The sequence below is a fragment of the Rhamphochromis longiceps genome, linkage group LG3 (assembly GCF_057381845.1).
Source record: "Rhamphochromis longiceps isolate RC_006_pf linkage group LG3, R_longiceps_female_GT1.1, whole genome shotgun sequence".
Lineage (NCBI taxonomy): Eukaryota > Metazoa > Chordata > Actinopteri > Cichliformes > Cichlidae > Rhamphochromis > Rhamphochromis longiceps.
Genome location: NC_140559.1, coordinates 6,313,929 through 6,333,795, shown reverse-complemented (window position 1 = coordinate 6,333,795; position 19,867 = coordinate 6,313,929). Strand labels below are relative to the sequence as shown.

General features: G+C 43.0%; 2 protein-coding genes across 6 annotated transcripts; one reads left to right on the top strand and one right to left on the bottom strand.

Moving 5' to 3' along the window:
* The first annotated feature begins 616 nt into the window (after positions 1-616).
* LOC146672666 (uncharacterized) lies at positions 617-14,464 on the top strand. 5 transcript variants are annotated; one of them, XM_085388486.1, is made up of 7 exons: positions 847-1,366; positions 4,984-5,194; positions 5,272-5,397; positions 5,482-5,526; positions 5,807-5,923; positions 8,055-8,422; positions 8,519-14,464. In XM_085388486.1, the coding sequence occupies exons 3-6, from the start codon at positions 5,373-5,375 to the stop codon at positions 8,183-8,185; spliced, it is 318 nt and encodes a 105-aa protein (XP_085244612.1). In that variant the 5' UTR covers positions 847-1,366; positions 4,984-5,194; positions 5,272-5,372; the 3' UTR covers positions 8,186-8,422; positions 8,519-14,464. The 5 variants fall into 5 exon arrangements, 4 of the variants coding, with proteins under 4 accessions (XP_085244612.1, XP_085244604.1, XP_085244595.1 ...); XR_014908415.1 differs by lacking the exon at positions 4,984-5,194 and having other exon boundaries at positions 617-1,366; positions 5,807-8,422; positions 8,519-8,709; positions 8,846-14,464; XM_085388478.1 differs by lacking the exon at positions 4,984-5,194 and having other exon boundaries at positions 850-1,366.
* A 3,382-nt stretch (positions 14,465-17,846) lies between these two features.
* Positions 17,847-19,418, bottom strand: LOC146672665 (urokinase plasminogen activator surface receptor-like). Its single transcript, XM_085402234.1, has 5 exons — positions 19,337-19,418; positions 18,952-19,068; positions 18,728-18,874; positions 18,293-18,403; positions 17,847-18,205 (listed from the first exon to the last, which is right to left on the bottom strand). The coding sequence occupies exons 2-5, from the start codon at positions 18,965-18,967 to the stop codon at positions 18,003-18,005; spliced, it is 477 nt and encodes a 158-aa protein (XP_085258360.1). The 5' UTR covers positions 18,968-19,068; positions 19,337-19,418; the 3' UTR covers positions 17,847-18,002.
* Between the last annotated feature and the right edge of the window lie 449 nt (positions 19,419-19,867).

The window sequence follows — 19,867 nt, the reverse complement described above, 5'->3', positions numbered from 1 at the left end:
TCCTTTTTCACTCAGTCAAGTCTTTCCTTTTGTTGGCCGTTTCTCTGAAAACCAAAGTGTGTGATCACAGCTGAAAGAAGGGAGATTTTTAAGGTGCTTCAATTAGTGATGCTGGTGATCCATCAATTATAATAATATTGTATTATATTATAAATGTTAAAGTCACAATAGGTTACCATTGTCCTACAATCAGCTACTTTTTACTTTCTTACTTCCAGCACATTTCAGAGCCTTTACTTTTTATTAGAGTATTTTTCAACACTAGTATCAGTGCTTCTATGTAAATAAATGCTGTGTGTACTTTCACCACCTGTGCTGACAGCTTTGCGTTGTTAAGAGCTGTATTTTCTGGTACAAAGGGCATTCAGCCCCGGTTTTTACACTCTCCAACATGGATATATGAAGAATGTGAAGGAGGAAGCTGAACGTCAGAGTGTGTGCCTGTGTGCAGCCCCACCACCCGACTGCAAATGATTGATGTAACAGGTGTAGGCTGCTGGGGCATTCCCATGATGCACTGGGTGTTTCTTCTTCACTCACTGTGTGTTAATAGACCTCTCTGCACTGAATCACACTTGTTGTTAATCTCTGGCTCCTGTGATGTTTGTAAAGTGTCCATGAAAAGCAGACAAAGCAGTGATTTGCAGTCACTTGCGTCCATATTGAAGGTAAAATCCTACAGAGACGACAGATCAAACTCTGGAAACGTTCCTGCTTTTAAACACACGCTTGAAATTTGATGCCAGTGAGACGTTTGAAACAAGCAGGGAAACTGGTGTCACAAACAGCTCACAGCCAATGAGCTCTGCTCTTTGCAGCCTCCTTCAGGGGCCATCAGCGATTGGACGGATGCTTTCAGCTCTGCTCTCGGTGCTAACATTATTTCTGGATGTGTGTTTAAAGTCAGCTCTCTGTCATCACTGAGCTGTAGGCTGCAGCAGAGCATAGATGTATAACATTCATGAGTGTGTCACAGGATCACGTGGGTGGGCTGTCCCACTGTGACACACGTGCACTAACCTCACTCTGAGAGCAGGTAACTGGAAGTGTGAGCTGCAGTTTTAATGCTGACATCACAGACCAGTGAAGACGAACAACAGTGACATTTACTGAACACCTCTACGTTCCTGAATGCATCAATGTCACCGGTCTTTGAACATCACACCACTGAGTCCTCCTAAACACAGCTCGGAGCGATGTTTCGTGTCCCGCTGTGACGCGCTGATGTTCAGATTTCACCAGTTTGAAGAGAACATCCAGTCACTGAGACGGCACCACCTGCTGTCTGAGGTCCAGCAGAAGAGCAGCAGCTGGAGCAGCTGACAGGTGGAGACGCTGGAGCTTGTTGTTGCTGTGTGAACAAATTGTAAGTTTGCTTTGTTTCCTCCTTGAACACTTTGACTGTTCCTGTGATGTTTGGACCTAAATGTTCAGCTCTTATTTCAGGACAAACTTTGATCACTCGTGTTTGAAGACAAATCCACATGATTGTAGATTATTGATCGCTTGGAATCAAACAGTCTGACTTCTTCATAAACAAACTGTGTGTGTTTGTTTGTGTCCTGTTTAGTTTGTCCTCTTCTCCCTTAGTGCTGACAGGCCCTGTAAAACATGCAGTCTATTTATAGCTGAACCTGATCCTGTAGCTGGGCCCTGCAGTCAGTGCAGGCAGATATCTGAGACCTGATCAGGGGAAACGCTGGATCCTGAAACACTGGCTGCTCAGCCCTGGAACCACAGCAGCTGTTCAAAGTTATTGTGTTTGACAGTAAAGTGAATGTAAATGTGAGACACTGTGTGCTCACAGCTAAAGGCTGCAGTCAGCTGTGTTAGAGCCTCTTTCACACAGCGATCCTTTAATAAACCCTCAGAGCTCCATGTTGATGAAGCAGTCATGTGTGAGCTTGTGTGCTGACATGTTGACAGAGTGACCTCAGAGCTTCTATTGAGCCATAATGGCTCCTTTAAGCTGGCTCTGCTCTGTCAGACGCTTTCCTCTTCTTCACTGTCTCATCAATCTGCTGCACTCTTCATCTCCTCTGGTCTCTCCTCCTCCTCCTCGTCTCTCTGCTGTCCTGGTTAGAAAAACAAACCAATCAAACTGTGTACAGATTATTTATCAATTTATTTTAAACATCAGCTCAAACTTAATCAAACACATCATTACTGCAGTCATCATCAGTCAGCGCTCTGCTGCTCGTTCCTGTTGGATTCTGTTTCCACTCAGGGATGTTTTTCACTCCGACACTCTTTAAATGCTCAGATCTGCAGCTTGTTTAATAGGACAACAAACTGTAACCAGTGAAATGTATGGAGGGAAATATGCCTCCAAAATGCTACCAATAGGTTCAACATGATCCATCAGTGTAAACTAATATTTATAATGTGCGCATTGGTTTGTGTGTAACCTCTGAGGACTCACAAATGCTGCTTTCAATCCAACACAAACACAAATCAGTCTGATCACATGTTTTACAAAAAGCTGAACAATGACTGATCAGCTCAGTTTGTCATGCTCACCTTCACTAACCTGATCGTTGTGTCTTTAAAAAGCTTCCTGTGGGTCAAAGGTCTAAACTTCACCAGCATCTCTCTCCATCGTTTGCAGGCAGAGGAGACGTGCTGGCAAAGTTGAACCTTCATCAACATTTACACTTTGTTTTCTTCAGCTTTCACTGCTGCTGCCTAAAAACAAAGCAACGATACCAACGATGAAGAGCTCAGTCTGGACTGATTGTTAGCTTCAGTATCATCTGTGACGTCGTGCTTTAGCTCTTTAACATGTTAAATACGTTTTCCTGTGAAACAGTAAATAAGTTGAATAACAGCACTGATATCAGGGACAGTCCAAAAGACTTTGGTGCAAAGCCACCATTGTTTTAGGAGCCAATGAACGCCTGTTTGCTGCAGATGAACTGGTCCTGCTGCTTCAGCGCTAAAGCTAAATGCTGCTAACTGCACATAATGTCCTCCTGTATATATTCACTTCATGTATATAATGTTTTGTCTCTTTGTACACAGTCGAGGAGCACGTCAGGATACATTTCACTGCGTGTTGTGCTTGTATAACTGTGCACGTGACAAATCAAGAATCTTGAAAGGACAGTGTAGGTGACCGCACTGATGCCTGTTCATAATTTCACCAAAGCTAATAAACTGTTGGCTAAATGTTCTTGTTGTCAGAGGTAAACAGAGGTGAGAGGAGCAGATAATAAGGATTAAAGATAATAATGTGTACTTTATTGATCCCCGTGGGGTAATTCCTCTCTGCATTTAACCCATTCACTCAGTGAAGCAGTGGGCAGCCGTTGGGCGCCCGGGGAGCAGTGTGTAGGGACGGTACCTTGCTCAAGGGTACCTCAGGGTAGCCATTCAGTGAATTCAAATCCCTGGCCTTCCAATCATGGGGCGACCCCTCTACCTACTGAGCTGTCCCTGCCGGTGAACTGCTGGAGAACTAAATGCTGCTAGTTGTCAGAGTATGAACTGTCTCGCTGGGTATACACTGTGATTTTTTCACTCGCCTTATTCGGCTTGTGTTCAAACTGCTCAAATAACTGAATCTCAGGGGTTAGAAGTTTGTAGGTCACGATGCAGGGTCTCACACTATACAGCCCTGATGCAAATAGATTTGATTTTCTTGTGATTGCTGATCAGGAGCCTGAGGTGTTAATTGCTTCTCATTACCCCATGTGTATTACACGATGCACAACACACGATGAAGGGCAAACTCGGGCCGATCCCCAAAACAGTCACACGAGTGAAAAATGGTCTCAAAATGGTCCAAAGATCACACAGTGTGGGCCAACTTAAGCAGTCAGCTCGGTCCTGGACATTGTTACTGACATAAAGCTGCTGTCTGCAGCCATGTTGGACCTGCTGCTTTGTAGAACTACAGTAATGGAGGATTTGGAATCAGAAAGGGTTTTATTGCCAAATGTTGAGCAGGTTTACAACATTAGGAAATTGCTGCGGTGCTTCAGTGCAAACATACTGTCAGACAACGCCTAAAGAAACATAAGAATAAGAATTAAAAGTGCTAAGTAGATAGATATATACATGAGTGCAGGTGGTGATCAGTGCCAAACATGGAATGATGCAGTGAACACAGCGTAGGGTCATGTGCTAGTGGTGGGAACAGTCATACGGTTATTGTTCATGTGTCCAACAGCAGAGGGGAAGAAACTGTTCTTATGGCGAGAGGTTCTGGTGCGAATGGACCGGAGCCTCCTGCCTGAGGGGAGCAGGTCAAACAGACTGTGTCCAGGGTGAGAAGGGTCAGCTGAGATCCGAGCTGCACGCCCCAGTGTCCTGGAGGTGTACAGGTCCTGCAGAGCTGGGAGTCTGCAGCCAATCACCTTCTCAGCAGAGCGCACAACACTGCAGTCTCTGTTTGTCCCTGATAGTGGCTCCAGCGTACCACACGGTGATGGAGGAGGTGAGGATGGACTCGATGATTGCAGTGTAGAACTGCATCATCGTCCGTGTTGGCAGGTTGAATTTCTTCAGCTGCCTCAGGAAGTACATCCTCTGCTGGGCTTTCTTGATGACGGAGGTGATGGTGGGCTCCCACTTCAGGTCCTGGGTGATGGTGGTACCCAGGAAGCGGAATGAGTCCACAGAGGTGATGGGGGTGTCAGTCAGGATGATGGGGGGGAGTGGGGCTGTGTGCTTCCTGAAGTCCACAATAATCTCCACTGTCTTCTGGGCATTCAGCACCAGGTTGTTGTGGCTGCACCAGGACACCAGACGTTCAACCTCCCTCCTGTAGGCAGACTCATCCCCGTCCGAGATGAGTCCAATAACGGTGGTGTCATCTGCAAACTTGATTAGCTTGACAGACTGGTGGGTGGAGGTGCAGCAGTTGGTGTACAGGGAGAAGAGCAGGGGAGAAAGAACACAGCCCTGAGGGGAGCCGGTGCTGATGGTCCGGGAGTCTGAGACATTCTTTCCCAGCCTCACATGCTGCTTCCTGTTCGTCAGGAAGTCAGTGATCCACCGGCAGATGGGATCAGGCACATTCATCTGGGAAAGCTTGCCTCGGAGATGGTCTGGAAGGATGGTGTTGAAGGCAGAGCTGAAGTCCACAAACAGGATCCTGGCGTAGGTTCCTGGGGAGTCCAGATGCTGCAGGAGGCTGAACTCGGCTCTCTAACACTTTTTGTAGTGAACTGATGAAAGCTGCGTCTCAGATGTTAGTCCAACACATCGGACACGACCTCTGCAGCTCTCAGTTGATGTGCACATGAATGATTTGTGTTTCCTCTGCAGGTAGAAAGTGTGTGTGAGCTGATGTGAATTGAGCAGCATGGATCAGTGTGAGGACAGAGAGGAGGGAGTCCCTCCCTCTAAAAGCACTCTGTGTGGGGAACATGAGAGCCAGACCAAAGCTCAGAGGTGAGATGACCATCTCTAACTGTCCATGACTCTTCTCCATGTCACAGCTCAGCACTCACATCACTGCTCCATCATTATTCACAGGAACCCACCTGGACCTCCACCCAGCTCTGTGTCTGCTGCAGAGAGGTGAGCTGTTAGCAACATGAACTCTTTGATGTCAGTTTATCTGATTTAAATGAACTGTTTGATGTTTCCTGGTCTCTAAACTGCATCTCAAAGGAAGTCACTGAACCTTTATTCCTTATTTCTATCAAACATGTCCAACATTTAAACTCCTGCTGCTCACAGTGGGACCATCAATAGTCCTGCAGAGTGTAAATGACCCCTGGGTGGTGCTCTGTTCTTACACTGTGAAACACTACTTTCCTTCTGCTCATTCTCAAAACACATTTTTCTTCTCTGACAGGATCCATGGGAGACCTGCTGGACCTGAACCTGGACCCAGCTGTGTGTCCTTACAGAGTGACAAGTCTAAAGATGAGCCCTTTAATTTTAAAGTCCAGCCTGTGTCTGCTGCAGAGAGGTGAGCTGTTAGCAACATGAACTCTTTGAGTTGGTTGGTTGCTAATAGACATACATTAGTTTTTTGTTAGCTAATTAGTGACAGAAGCGATGACTTAGTGGAGAATAAATTATCTTTATAAACTTGAGTCCAAAACCCACGGTGCACCCGTGTTTTACTTACTTGTCACTAAAAAAACCCACCTCAAAAAAAAAAAAAAAAATATTTGTTTGCAACCTAAATTCTTTGTATATGTATTAAGAGAAGTTTTTCCTGGTTGCTTCCTTTGCAGGCTGCAGCACAAATAATCAAAAGTAACTCAATCACCTGCGTAAGAGCTCCTGGAGCAAACAAATGTTCCAGGTTAGGACAGTTTGGTTAAGGTGTTTCTAATTTATATATAAGTGGTTGAAGTCTGTGTTATTTAATTATTTATAGGACTTGGTACAAATATAAATATGTCTGCCATGTGTTGTACTGTGGTTTGATGTTTTGCTCTTGTGGATTTTTATTTTTTCATTTGGTTTGCTAAACCCAGACACATGGGGGACACTGCTGATACAAATGAAGATGACACCACAGGGGAAATTAAACTAAACATTAAACATGGAACACATGTCAAAATAAAACAGAAAATATGCAGACTAAGATACTCAGACTTAACAAGGGAACTGGAAAGTGGAATTGGGAGACAAGACATGGAGACAATTACAGAACACATACAGAGGGCATGACAGATGGGGAGGCACGGAATGAGACACAAGGGGAAACATGTAAACAAGAGGAGGAGACGAGACATGGGGATAGAGAGACTGGGGACATGAGAGAGAGGGAGTAAGAGGAACACAAAGGGAGACAAAGACATCCCTGAAACACGCAAAGGGTGAGAGAGACTTGAACACAGGGGACTTGACAGAACTCACCACATGACACTATAACCAACATAGTGGGGTTACACAGACATGGAAGGAACCTAAACAGATATGAATTAAATATGGAAACAGAACTCAAACAGAACTAACTGAAGCTTAAACTATACAAGTTAGAACATAATAATAGAAAAAGGCATGAAACTCAAAATCCTGGGTCAAAAGACCCAGAACTATAACACTGTCTTAACCATGATAGACCAGTACAGCGTCCCATCTATTGGTCTCCCGCTCCCTTCTCCTGTCACTTGTTAACAAGACCCAAAGATACTGAAACTCCTCCACCTGGGGCAGGAACTCGTCCCTGATCCCGAGTGGGCACTCCACCCTTTTCTGGCTGAGGGCCATGGCCTCAGATTTGGAAGTGTTGATTCTCATTCCCACTGCTTCTCACTCGGGTGCAAACAGTTCCTTGCTGGAGGCCATCACCCGATGAAGCCAACAGAACTACATTATCTGCGAAAAGCAGAGATGAGATTCTGAGACCACCCAGGTGAAAGCCTTCTGCCATTTGGCTGCACCTAGAAATTCTGCCCTTAAAAGTTCCGAGCAGAGTTGTTGACAAAGGGCATCTCTGGCGGAGTTCATCACCCATCGGAATTGAGTCCGGCTAATTGCTGGCTATGCAGACCAAGCTCTTGCAACAGTTGCATAAGGATCCAATGGCCTGCAGCAAGGTGCCAGACACTGGATAATCCCGAAGTACCTCCAACAGAACACTGAGGACTCTATCCCGGGCAGGGTGAACTGTTCTCTTGGTAATACACTGGAAATTCAGGTTTTGTAATGACTTAATTCTCTATCAGAACTGGGCATTTGGGGTGGTTATAGTGATCTTTGCAGGATGTTCACTGTTAAAGAGAGCAACAATAGCCTCTGATCAATTTGTAGATAAATCATCTTACAAAAAACATCAATATATACAGTATATTAATACTAGAAGAGGTTTTTGGACTTCTTTTTGTATTGTGCTTCTTCTGAAATCCTGTGAAAGCTGTAAGACTGAAGCATAGCTGCAATTTATCTTTATTTCAAAGGGAAGGCTAGTCCAACAATAAAACTTTGCATGCTTTGAATATGATTTGGTTGACTTGAATTACTGGCTAGCTTTTGGACAGGCCACTAATTAAATTTAATGACTTAAAATCAAGGTACTAAAGCTGCCACCAGCTACCATGCCATATTTCTGCCTGTCACACTCTTTCTCTGTCTCCCATGCTTAGGTCTTATTCACCCGCTGCCGGGCCCTCTTATTGGTCTAGGGTGGCCGAAGGGCGAACCACTGTCTTACAGCTACTGCTCTTTTCAGTGTCTGCTCTACATACCTTGGAGAAGTGGTTTTCCACACTTGTGACACACTGCTCCATAAGCTGGGCATTGACGGGGCTCATGCCTATTTCCACATTTATGACAGTCATTTGTTGTTTGTTTCTTACTTCTTTTGCCTTTGTTTTAGCCGCCCATTCGTGTCTGTTCTTTGGTTTTCTTTATTGCGTCCACTGATGTGCCCTGGATGACAGATGCTATCTGCATTGCCTGTATTTGTGTTTTGTGTTCTGTGGATTTACATATCTCTGTGGCTTTGTGTAAGGTAAGTTCATTGTCTCGTAGCAGTCTCTCTTTCATACGGGTGTCATTTATGCTGAATTGTCTGTAATTATGTTGTCCTCATTTTTTTCTGGTGCAGCTCCATGATGAATATGCTGACCGAAATTCCTGGTGACATCGCGTGCAACCAGAACTGATGGCGTTGAAAGATTAAATTTTTTTCTCAGGCTACAGTAATCCCTGAATGCCATCACTCTGCTTCAGTGAAGCAAAGGACTTCAGTTTCCTCGAGTTCAACATCATCAACACTATACACAAAGAAATTACATGGTGTGTTCGATTTGTCCAGCACGAGAGTATGGGCCTTACTTGTAAATCAGAATGCATAGTTGTGAACTGAGTTTTGTTACCTTGTAAACCACAATATGTGTAAATTTAATGTTTGTGTCTCTATATGTCTGTGAAGGTTCTCAGTCATCCAGGTCATCGTAGTCAAAGGAGCTTGCAAAGAAAAGCGTCTGTTTTTCGGGTTCACCCGAAAGACAAAACGCCAAAACACAAACTTAACAACGTGGTGTATGCTGTACAGTGCAGCGAGGAATGCTCAGACCTCTACATTGGAGAGACCAAACAGCCACTTCACAAGCGCATGGCACAACATAGAAGAGCCACCTCCACAGGACAAGACTCAGCAGTCCATCTGCATCTTAAGGATAAAGGACACTCTTTGAGGATGCCAATGTTCACATTTTGGACAGAGAGGACAGATGGTTTGAAAGAGGAGTGAAAGAAGCCATCTATGTCCACTGTGAGCGACCATCTTTGAACAGAGGCGGGGTTTACGACACCAACTCTCTGCCATCTATAATCCAGTTTTGAGATCCCTTCCCAGACGCCTTAACGCCCACTCACATCCTGGGCCATCTGACCTCAGGAATTCGCATGATAAGGTGGGGCCAGGTTTCACAATGAACACACCCGAAACTCTGGCTGATTGGGGCCCACACCCAGTTTCACACCTTGGCTCAGGTGATTAGAGGATCATCAGGGGGTCCTTTTGTCCCTCTGTGGGGGGTCACTCCCACTAGGTTTATATCTGGGACTCTCCACCATTTGACCTTAGAACTGAAGAAGCTTCTCGGATGAGAGGTGAAACGTCTTCAAGCAACTTAAAGAAGTCCAGACGCTTTTCTTTGCAAGCTCCTTTGACTTGTGTCTCTATAGATAAGAATTTGTGTGTGTGTAAAAAATATTTACACAAGTCACACATTTGTTAAGGTCTAGTTACAGATACAAAGCAAAAAAACTAGGTGTAAAACTCTGCACTTAAGTTCCCTGACTGTGTGTGACTTTCAACTTGCAAGTATGAATTCTGACTCAATTATTCTTCCTTTCAGCTTATTGGTCAATGTCATGTCAATCACAAATTTAACAATCCAATCAGAGAACAGATGGGTTTGGCTGTTAGACGGTTGCTTTACTGACTGTCAAGTACAAAATATTTATGACCACAATTTGAGCCCATGTGAAAAATAATGATATGTAATTTGTACAAAATAGTTTTGCTGCATGAAATTATCTGGTTGACATTCCTGCTGTCAGCATGCCAATTGCACGCTCCCTCATTGCTTGTGGCATCTGTGGCATTTTGCTGTGAGACAAAACTGCACATTCCAGGGTGGCCTTTTGTTGTGGGCAGTCTGAGGTACACCTGTGCACTACTCATGATGTCAGATCAGCATCCTGATGTGGCACACCTGTGAGGTGGGATGGATTATCTCAATATAGCAGATGTGCCCACTACCACACATTTGGACTGATTTGTGACCACTGTTTGGGAGGGATGGTTATATTGTGTATCTGGAATGAATTTTAGGTCTCTACGTCCATCCCATGGGGAATGGGAGCAGTAACAAAGGTGTTGCGTTTATATTTTTGTTGAGTGTATATGCAGATGACTGCCAGCTCTACTTACCTTTTAGTCATTCTGATAGTCTCCCAACTGGACCTCTGCTTGACTGCCTTACTGATGTCAAAGTATGGATGGCAAAAAACTTTTTAAATTTTAATGATCGGAAGACAGAAGCAATTTTATTTGGCCCAAATCGTTCTTCTCATACTCTGGATGTTGATCTTGCAGCTTTGACTTCCCAACTAAAGAGTTTGATCACAAATCTCGGAGTTAAAATTGATTCTGCACCTTTGATGACCATGTAAACGTGGTGGTAAAATCAGCATTTTATCACCTCAGACGTTTATCAAAGGTTAAGCCCTTTCTTTCCAAGCGTGACTTGAAAAGTATTATTCATGCCTTTATTACCTCACGTTTAGATTATTGTAATTCTCTTTTAACAGGGGTTGGGCAGCTTGCAATTAGTGCAAAATGCTGCGGCACGATTTTTAACTGGCAGAAGAAAATTTGATCACATCACTCCGATTTTGGCCTCTTTACACTGGCTTCCAATTGAATTCAGGATCCGTTTTAAAGTCCTTTTATTGGCTTATAAATCTCTAAATGGTCTGGCACCTGTTTATTTGTCTGATTTGTTGAAGCCCCACGTCCCCACTCGTTCCCTTCGGTCAGCTGAGCAGTTGCTGCTTTCGGTCCCAAAGTCACGGCTGAAACTTAAAGGAGACCGAGCGTTCTCTGTTGCTGCACCGATGCTTTGGAATAACCTTCCTCTCCATATTAGACAGGCTGCATCAGTGACAGTTTTTAAGTCTTTATTAAAAACCTATTTTTATTCCCTGGCTTTTAACTCTGTGGGTAACTGACATTTTTTATTGTTTTTTAACTTTATTGCTATGTCTGGTTTTATGTGCATATTAGTATTGTACAGCACTTTGGTCTACCAGGTGTGTTTTTATAGTGCTATATAAATAAATAAATGATGATGATGATGATGATGATGATGATGAGATAGCTCCATGCCCTCCTGGGTTTTAATTGCACCTTAGAACACACATGCATCAACACTACAATGAGCGGGTGGAGGGAGGTTTGGAGTCTTCTCTCACCCCCGTTCTCTGCGACCTGCTGGAGCGGGGGGGCTAGGAGGAGTTGGCCGTCCGGCTGCGGTCTGGAGTGTGGGGCCTCCCTGCTGCTGCGGAGTCGGGGTGGTCTGCCTCTCCCCACCGCAGGGAAAAGGGTAACACCACCTGGGTCTGGGTGCGGTTCCCCCCTCCAGGGGCAAGGGTACCTAGACCCAGTTTGTAGAGTACGCTTGGGGAGTGTGATCGTGTATACAGCGTCCCTTTATGTCTGTCTCCACGTTGGTTGAGTGTGAAGTGCATATGAGAGCATGAGGGTGGGAATGGATGTTTGTATCTGTGTGTGCCTGTATGTCTGTGTCTATATGTCAGGTTGGGTATCAGACGCCACCTCTCTGGGGACATCTCAGGCCCTCCAAGGTTTGGAGGCCTATCTCCACCCACCACCACTTCCCCTGCCGGTGGTGGACTCCCTCAGGTGTCGGTGCGTTGGTGGTTCTTTGTATCTGGGGGTGGGTGTCCAGGTACACACCGGCTCACTCCTTGGCGGCCGCTTATCGGGGCCTGGAGCCTGGGGCTCGCTCGGGCCATTTCGGAGGTGGGGTGCCCCCGGCCTCTCGGCCTGGGGCTCAGTCACTCAGGCACAGCTGGCTGCCGGCGGAGCTCACGGGTGCGTCACTGCAACCCCCCCTGGCTTCTGCTCTGCGGCTGCTGAATGAGCCCTCATCTGGGACTCTCCTCAGCTCTTTCTGGGACAGTGGCGCAGCTGCCCCTCTGTTGGTCTTCCATGGTCTCTTGTGTTCTGGGGGCCTTTGGATGTCTGGAGTTTTGATCTCCTCCATACCTGCTTCATGCCCTGGAGGACGGGGCTGTGGCCCCCCCCACACCCTCTAGCACATCATTACATGAAGGAACCTTTTAAAAACAAGCGCGTCCATGCTCACAGGTGTACACACGGGTGATCACACCCACAAACTACACCCTTTTTGGCTCCTACCTCAAAGCACACTGTGTGCTGTTGATCTTATGTGCTGCACAATAATGTTTAATATTTAGTATTTACTGTCATATTCCCATATATCATTGTGATGTTGTTTATTCTATTACTCTTGTTCTCTTCTGCTTGTTTTCCTTTTTCTTTCTCAACAGGTGATCCAGGTGATTGATAGATGCATTTTTTTCTTTTTTTTCCTGCTCATTCTGTTGGTTTTTGTCTTTTGCCCTTCTCCCCCGTCCCTCTTCTCAGCTGTTTCTCTTTCCCTCTTTCTTTCTCCCCTTCTTTCCCCCAGTCAAGTCTGTCCCGTATTCAGCAAGTGAAAGTAAAATAAACAATAAAAGGTGAATCAAATGGACCATTACGGCAAGGCTGGGATGGTCAATTTGGTAAAGTAAATCCGTTGGGCATCTTTCTTTGCCTTTAGACAATAATTCTGATGGCAAAAGAGCCAAACGGGACAGGCAGAAAAAAAAAGCGAGATATTATAAAATAAATAAGAAAGAAAAGTATTTCTTTGTGCCCCCCTTTCCCTGTTAATGCCCTACCTGGCCCCCTGGCAACACTTTGCTAGATCCGCACCTGCACAGTTACCAGCTGTCAGCTACCTAAAAAAGGATCCTGGTGTTATTTGTCTCTCAGAAACAGTTCATAACTTCAACTCATTCATGTCACCTAAAAGGTAAACCTGTTTCTCCATCACCTGTTCAGCTATGATGATCCAGTAAGGACATCTCCTGGTTTCATCTTCATGTTTCTCACCAGATAACCAAACCATATCATGACCAGCAGGTTTACAGCTGTGGCTCCAGCAAACATCAGCTGATACTAGAAATTAATATTAAATAAATTCTAACAACAGCTGATCAAGCTTAAACGTGCTGCTGTTGTTTAGCGCGACATCCGCTGGTTTCCTCTTTCGGCGCAAAGTGGGCGATAAACAAACAAGAGAGCCGATCAGCTGATCATTGATCAGTTTCATGATTGAAGTAGAAACAGGAGAGGGAGGGGGGAGAATGAAAGAAGAAGAGGCAGCTGTGCAGCGTAAACACAGAATAACTCCAGCTTTGTGTCTTTTTCATTGTAGCTGAATTACGGGACAAACTGTTCCTTTTCACCTCAATAAGAAACGAGTAATATTTTCTCTGAATACCAGACGAGACGGTTGACAACTCTAATAACTTATGAACAAAATAAAGTTCAACATCATTAACTTCATAGCACCCACCCAGCTGTATAGAAACTCCGTCATGCTAGCTAGCACTCAGTACGGAGAAAGTCAGCATAACGAAAATAAACTCCACCTAAACTTGGTTTATATCTGACCCAGAGAGACTGCAGGTCATAACTTCTTACCTGAAGTTCAGTTCACACTTGGACCGGCAGCCGCCTCGGGTCTCTCCTCTTGCCTCCCTTTTCCTTCATCCACCTGCTGGCTTCCACCACTTGCTAATGTTATTGAATCTGTGGAAGCTCCGCGATGCCACCACACGAAGTAACGAATAACGAGCCTATCTAAATCCCAGTAACGAGTAACGCGTTCCTGGTTTTGGCATAATAACTAGTTACCGTGCTCGTTACCACATTAATAACGTAGTTACTGTAACGCGTTACTTAATAACGCGTTAGTCCCAACACTGGTAACGAGTAATCTAACTAATTACTATTCCTATTGTTACAATGCCGTTACAGTTACTAACAAGAAAATGCGGTCCGTTACTATTTTCCAACAAACAGACGGTTGAAGCTGTGTTCAGCTTACCGCATCTTATATCAGTTGCATGGAAGTAGCTGACTACATAAGTACAGCTTTAAGTAGCTGCGCGCTCCCGCGGACGATAAGCACAACAGCTGGAGCTCAGGGGGCAAAACAATCACATGAGTGCTGCTGTTTGACTGAGGAAGAATAAAGTAGTCGTGGTAAGACAATCACATGACCATTTAAAGACAAAGCAACAAGGTGACATATACCAGTTTATGAATTGTGTTGATAGGCCACGTGAAACCAGAGTCATGATAAACAATATATACACTGCGTTTTTTCCTCGATAGTTTCGTCACGTAAGGACTGCAGTAGCAAGCACTCTCTGCTTATGACCCCCCCCCCCCCAAAAAAAGAAAAAAAAAGGTAGAAACAGCAGTGACACACCTGCTGCTGTCAGACCTGCAGGGATCAGGCTTTGATGTTTTCCTTTATAGTGGACACAAATATTTGGAGTGGCACAAATAATTTGTGGCATCTTATTGAAGAACAGCTGATTGTTCTGTAAATAGTTTGAAATGGTTATTAAAAAAATCAAGGTCAAAGGTAAATGGATGCAGATAACTTTGTTGTTTGCAAATCTGGTGCATAGGATTTTAAAATTGACAAGTTATAATTGCGTTTAAAGTTATGAAATAGGATTCAATAAACATGTTTATGGTCGTTGCAGTAAAGAAATATATCATTTTTCTACTGTGATTTTATGTTTTTTATCTGATTTTAGATCAAGTGTGTTAATATAGTACATCAAAAATGAAAACATAACTGTAAATAAATTCAGACACGCGAGGTTGTGCTGAAAAGGATGAAACCAAACAAGGCAAAGTAAATAGTTTTTAAAGGTAAAATGTGGAGGAAAGATCAAAAGTTGTCACGGCTGGCGGAGTGAGCCGTGTGGAGTGGAGGAAAAAGGAGGACCCAAGATGCAGCAAACTGATGATACGAGTGAAGTTTTATTTACAAGGTGGTGGTGGTGGCAAAAACAGGCAATGAAGCATGAGTAATGACAAACCTAAACTGGGAGAAACTAAAGAGCAAACCTGAAACCTTACAAAACGGAGAGCGGAGCAGAGACTAAGGAACAGGATACCAAGAAACACAGACAAGCCGACAACGAACACAGACCGACACCCACTATATATACACACACACGGTAATCGGGTAATTGCACACAGGAGGGAAGAACAGCTGATCTGAATACACATGATGACTGGAGGGCACAAGCTGAACACAAAGACAACAGACACAGACCTTCAGAATAGAACAGGAAATCTAGGGCATGAGCCTTCAAAGTAAAGCAGGGAACACAGACTGATTTACAACACAACACGGGGACATGAACAGAGCACCAAGGACAGACACGGGTAGGGCTGAATACACACCAAACTTCAGGTTAACCCCTAAACTAATACAAAATCAGAAAACACAAAACGCTGGGTCAACGACCCAGGACCATGACAAAAGTAGTTAAAAATGGCCAATTCTACCCTGGACCCCAGAGGGTTAAACTTTTTTTTTAAAGTAACGCAATAGTTACTTTTCAAGTAATTAATTACTTTTTGAATATTGTAAATTAGTTACTAACTCAGTTACGTTTTTGAAGAAGTAACTAGTAAGTATAATTAATTACTTTTTCAAATTAACTTGCCCAACACTGGAAATCAGTGATGCGTTGCAGGCCCTGCCACATGCATCAGGACTGAGTTGTTGTTGTATCCTTCAAGCTTCAATCTATACTGCCTCTTGGCTTCCCTGATGGATCTATGTAGGTCATATCTGGCCTTTTTGTAGCCCTCTGTGTCACTAGAGGCAAATGCAGTGGAGCGTGCACGCAGCATGGAACACACTTCACAGTTCAACCATGGTTTCTAAATTGGATATGTTTAATAGCACTTATCAAAATTATTACTTTAATTAAAATTGTATGGTGATGATCTGATTTGATAGCACTAATGGTGCTATTGGCTGGGTGAGTGTCCAGAGAGATGACAGCATGAAGGGAGTCCAACCTGATGTGTCCGCTGATCCAGAGCGTTGAAGGCAAGAAGGCAAGAGGGTGCTGTGGTGTCCAGAAAGCCTGAAGTGGCTTGAGGTTTTCAAAAGGGGTGGCCAGCGCCCAGGTCGACTTACAAACTAGAAAGTGAGAGTGGCTGTGTGGACTGCTGTAAGCACAATTCAATTCAGTTCAATTTTATTTATATATATTATTATTATATTATTATTATTATTATTATTTATAGCGCCAAATCACAACAGAAGTCGCCTCAAGGACAGGAAGGATGAGGTAAGTTAATCATAGACATAAAATGCAAGGCGCAAACGGGACCTGGCTGACAAACTGGTGAGAAATAAATAAGGAAGCTGGCCTTAAATACTGTCTGTTGATAGCCCTGGATCACTGACAGGTGAGCAAGTAGGTGTGGTGATGAGGCTCCACTCAGGGGTGAGAACATGGAAAAATACAGCCAACTCACCCAGACCATGATGGAAACAAGTGTGACAGACCACGTAACAATACACACACACACACACACACACACACACACTAGATACTTCTAAAATACAAATAAATATATATATATATATATATATATATATATAAAACAAAATATATTTTACAACTATGTACATTTGTACATGGTACAAATTAGTCTTTATAGGTTTATTGTGTGTCACGGTCTGGCTGGGGCAGACCGTATGTGTTGCAGGGAAGGACTCAAGCGCAGACCAAAACGTGGTGTGGATTAACAAAACAAGCCGTTTAATAAGGCAAGAAACAAGGGTACAAAATAATAGGGCATGGGTGAAAACTAAACAATAACCTAAACTGGGTGAACTAATAACAAAACATGAAAAACCTTAACCATAATGAACTGACATGGGTACCTGGAGATGAGACATGGATGAGCAGACGACCTGACAAGGAATGACTGAAAGCGCGCGGACTAAATACACACAGGAGGATAATGAGGAAAGTGGGAACACATGAGGAAACAGCTGACACACATGAACATAACGACGTGACAAGGGGAGCGTAACATTAACAACATTGAACCTAGGAACACAGGAACCCTTCAAAATAAAACCGGAAATCTAATGAAACGCAGACCTGACAACATAAGACACATAGATAAGAAACACACGAAGCGAAGGGCAAGGGAGACTTCACAGGGTATGACAATACAAGGGGGGAACTGATAAACAGATGCACATAGGAAACATAATAAGCTAGAACATACACTAACAGCATCAAAAGAACTGAAACTCAAAACACTGGGTCATAAGACCCAGGACTGTGACATTGTGGCTTTTTTATTGATGAGCTACATTTGTTTTTTCTTTTTTTCCTAATATATTTTATTCACTTTTCTTCCTGACACATGTGGTGCTGTAACATGTGTCAGTGTGGGGTTAATAAAGTCTATGTCTAAATTGCCTACTATAAAAATATTTGTCCATTAGATGGAGAAAACATAAAATATATAATCTAATCCTACCCACTTCCAACATTAACCTTTAAAGCAGTGAGTATCAAATGCAGTTAAATACGTGGACAGAATGATCTACGTTCTAGAAAAATAAATCAGTGGCTAATATCTATGATAAAAGTCAGCCAAGTGTAGATTATTTCAACCATATTTTCTGTATACGTCTTCTTAATTTGATAGCCCATAATAGCCCATAATTTCCTTGACTTAAAGAAAATAGAGAAACGTACAGGATTTTAAAAAATTTATTCATTCATTTTCTCCACAAACCAAAAATTATGTTTAGTTACAAAAATTTCATTATTTTTTTTTAAGCTGTGGTGAAATGGGAGGAAACATTGTGACAGTCATAAGAAAAGCTGGGCTGTGATGTTGTTGTTTCCATCAGCTAAGAGAACAAGACCAGAGAGATCAGTGGTGTGACAAAGAGCAGAAGACCGACAGTTGTACTGCTGCCACTGTTGCAGAGGTCACCCTGGCAGCAGCTCATTTTTGCTCCACCGATTCCTGGGATCTGTGCAGATTGCATGCCTGAGCAAATCAGCTTGGAGGCGCAGCCCTTTAAAGTCACCTTTTGCCCTCCTGCAGTCACTGAGGAAATGAAAAGAGGGAATAACTGAATGTTTTCTGAGCAGAAAAGAAAAAACACGGTAACACTGAATGCTAACGTCCTGTTACCTGCTGCTGAGATGCAGTGGTCCTCATTTCCGTTGCAGTTTACAGTTTTTGTGCAATCGTTTCCATCACATTGGAAGCACTTTTTCCCATTTGGAGAGGAGATGCTGGCCTCTGTTGAATACAGAAATATTTGTAATATTTGTTTCCCTGCTTATTTTAGCTGTGTGCCAAAAACATCAGCACGAAAAAAACAACAGAAAACAAAAGAAACAATTTATGTTATTAATATGTTTATTGTTTGAGATTTTTCAATCAGAAAATTTTCACAGACTGATTATTTCGACCTCATCTATTCAAGCGAATACGGCGATTGAGAGAAAGGTTTTGAGTCACTTCAAAACTTTCTCAACATATTTAATAAAAAATTAATTTTTCTTTTAGTTTCAAGGACAAGAAATTTCATTTCAAAATACCAAGAACCATGATAGAAATTACCAGGGGCATCTTGAGAGTTGCAAAGATTAGAGGTGCAACACTTGCTGGTCATTAGAGTTTGAGAAACTCCAAAGTTGACTGAGGCCTGAACACACTCCTCAGCCGCAGCACAACTTTTCGCTTTAATGTCAAACAGTTTTGAACCACCTGAAACAAAAAGAGGAACCATTGAAAACTGAACCAGTTCAAAAAAATAATAAAATAAAAACTATAAAATATCAAACCTGCATATGAAGTCATTCTGACTGATCCACACTGAGTGTTGAAAGGACATTCTTTTGTTGTCTGAATGCAGCTTCCAGAGAGTTCCGGTGGGCATTCGAAACATTTCAAAGCACAGGCTGATAAAACAATGATAAAGATAAGTCAACTTTTTCTTGTTTCCAGTTCATGGACATATTCTAAAATATTCACTAAAGCAAACATTTTAAAAAAGTAGAGGGTAACAGTACAATAATTAGTACAATCATTTGTAGAAAATAGACAACCCTTTACTAAGATGTAATAATATTTGTTGTAGAAGCATTAAAAAGGAAAACATTTCATTGAATATTACAGAACTTACTGTTTAAAAAATGTTCAAGAACAGATAACTAAACAAAAACTTGCCTTTAGGGATCAGCCCGATCCCAAGGATCAGCACAAGGATCTGCTTTGTGTGATGGTCAGATAGAAGTGAGTCTTAGTTTAGTTTCTCTTCAGGTTATAAGTAATTCTTATTGGGGGGAGTGGTCTTCTTGCTGTGACCACTCCTTAACTCTTTCTTTGACAGTGAAGGAACCTGACTATCAAAAACAAGCCTTTGAAACCGAATTTAAGTTTGTTTCCTATTTTTGTATTTGTATACATAGTTCAGTCTGAGTAAATAGTAAAGTTAGTGAAATAAGCAATTCAAAAACTCTCAGTACTGGGCTTTTGTAACAATGATTGGAGGATATCCGGGTATCCACAGCAACAGTTTTTGTTCTATTTGTATCTGTTTACCTATTTTATTGGAAGGCCTCTGCTGTTTGTAAAGTTAAATAAAGACTTCATGGGCCCTGTATCCACATAATTAAAATGGTATTAGTTAGAAATCGCCACCGTAGAATAACATCTATGGTACATTATTCTGTCAGCCCTTATGGGATTCTGTTAAAA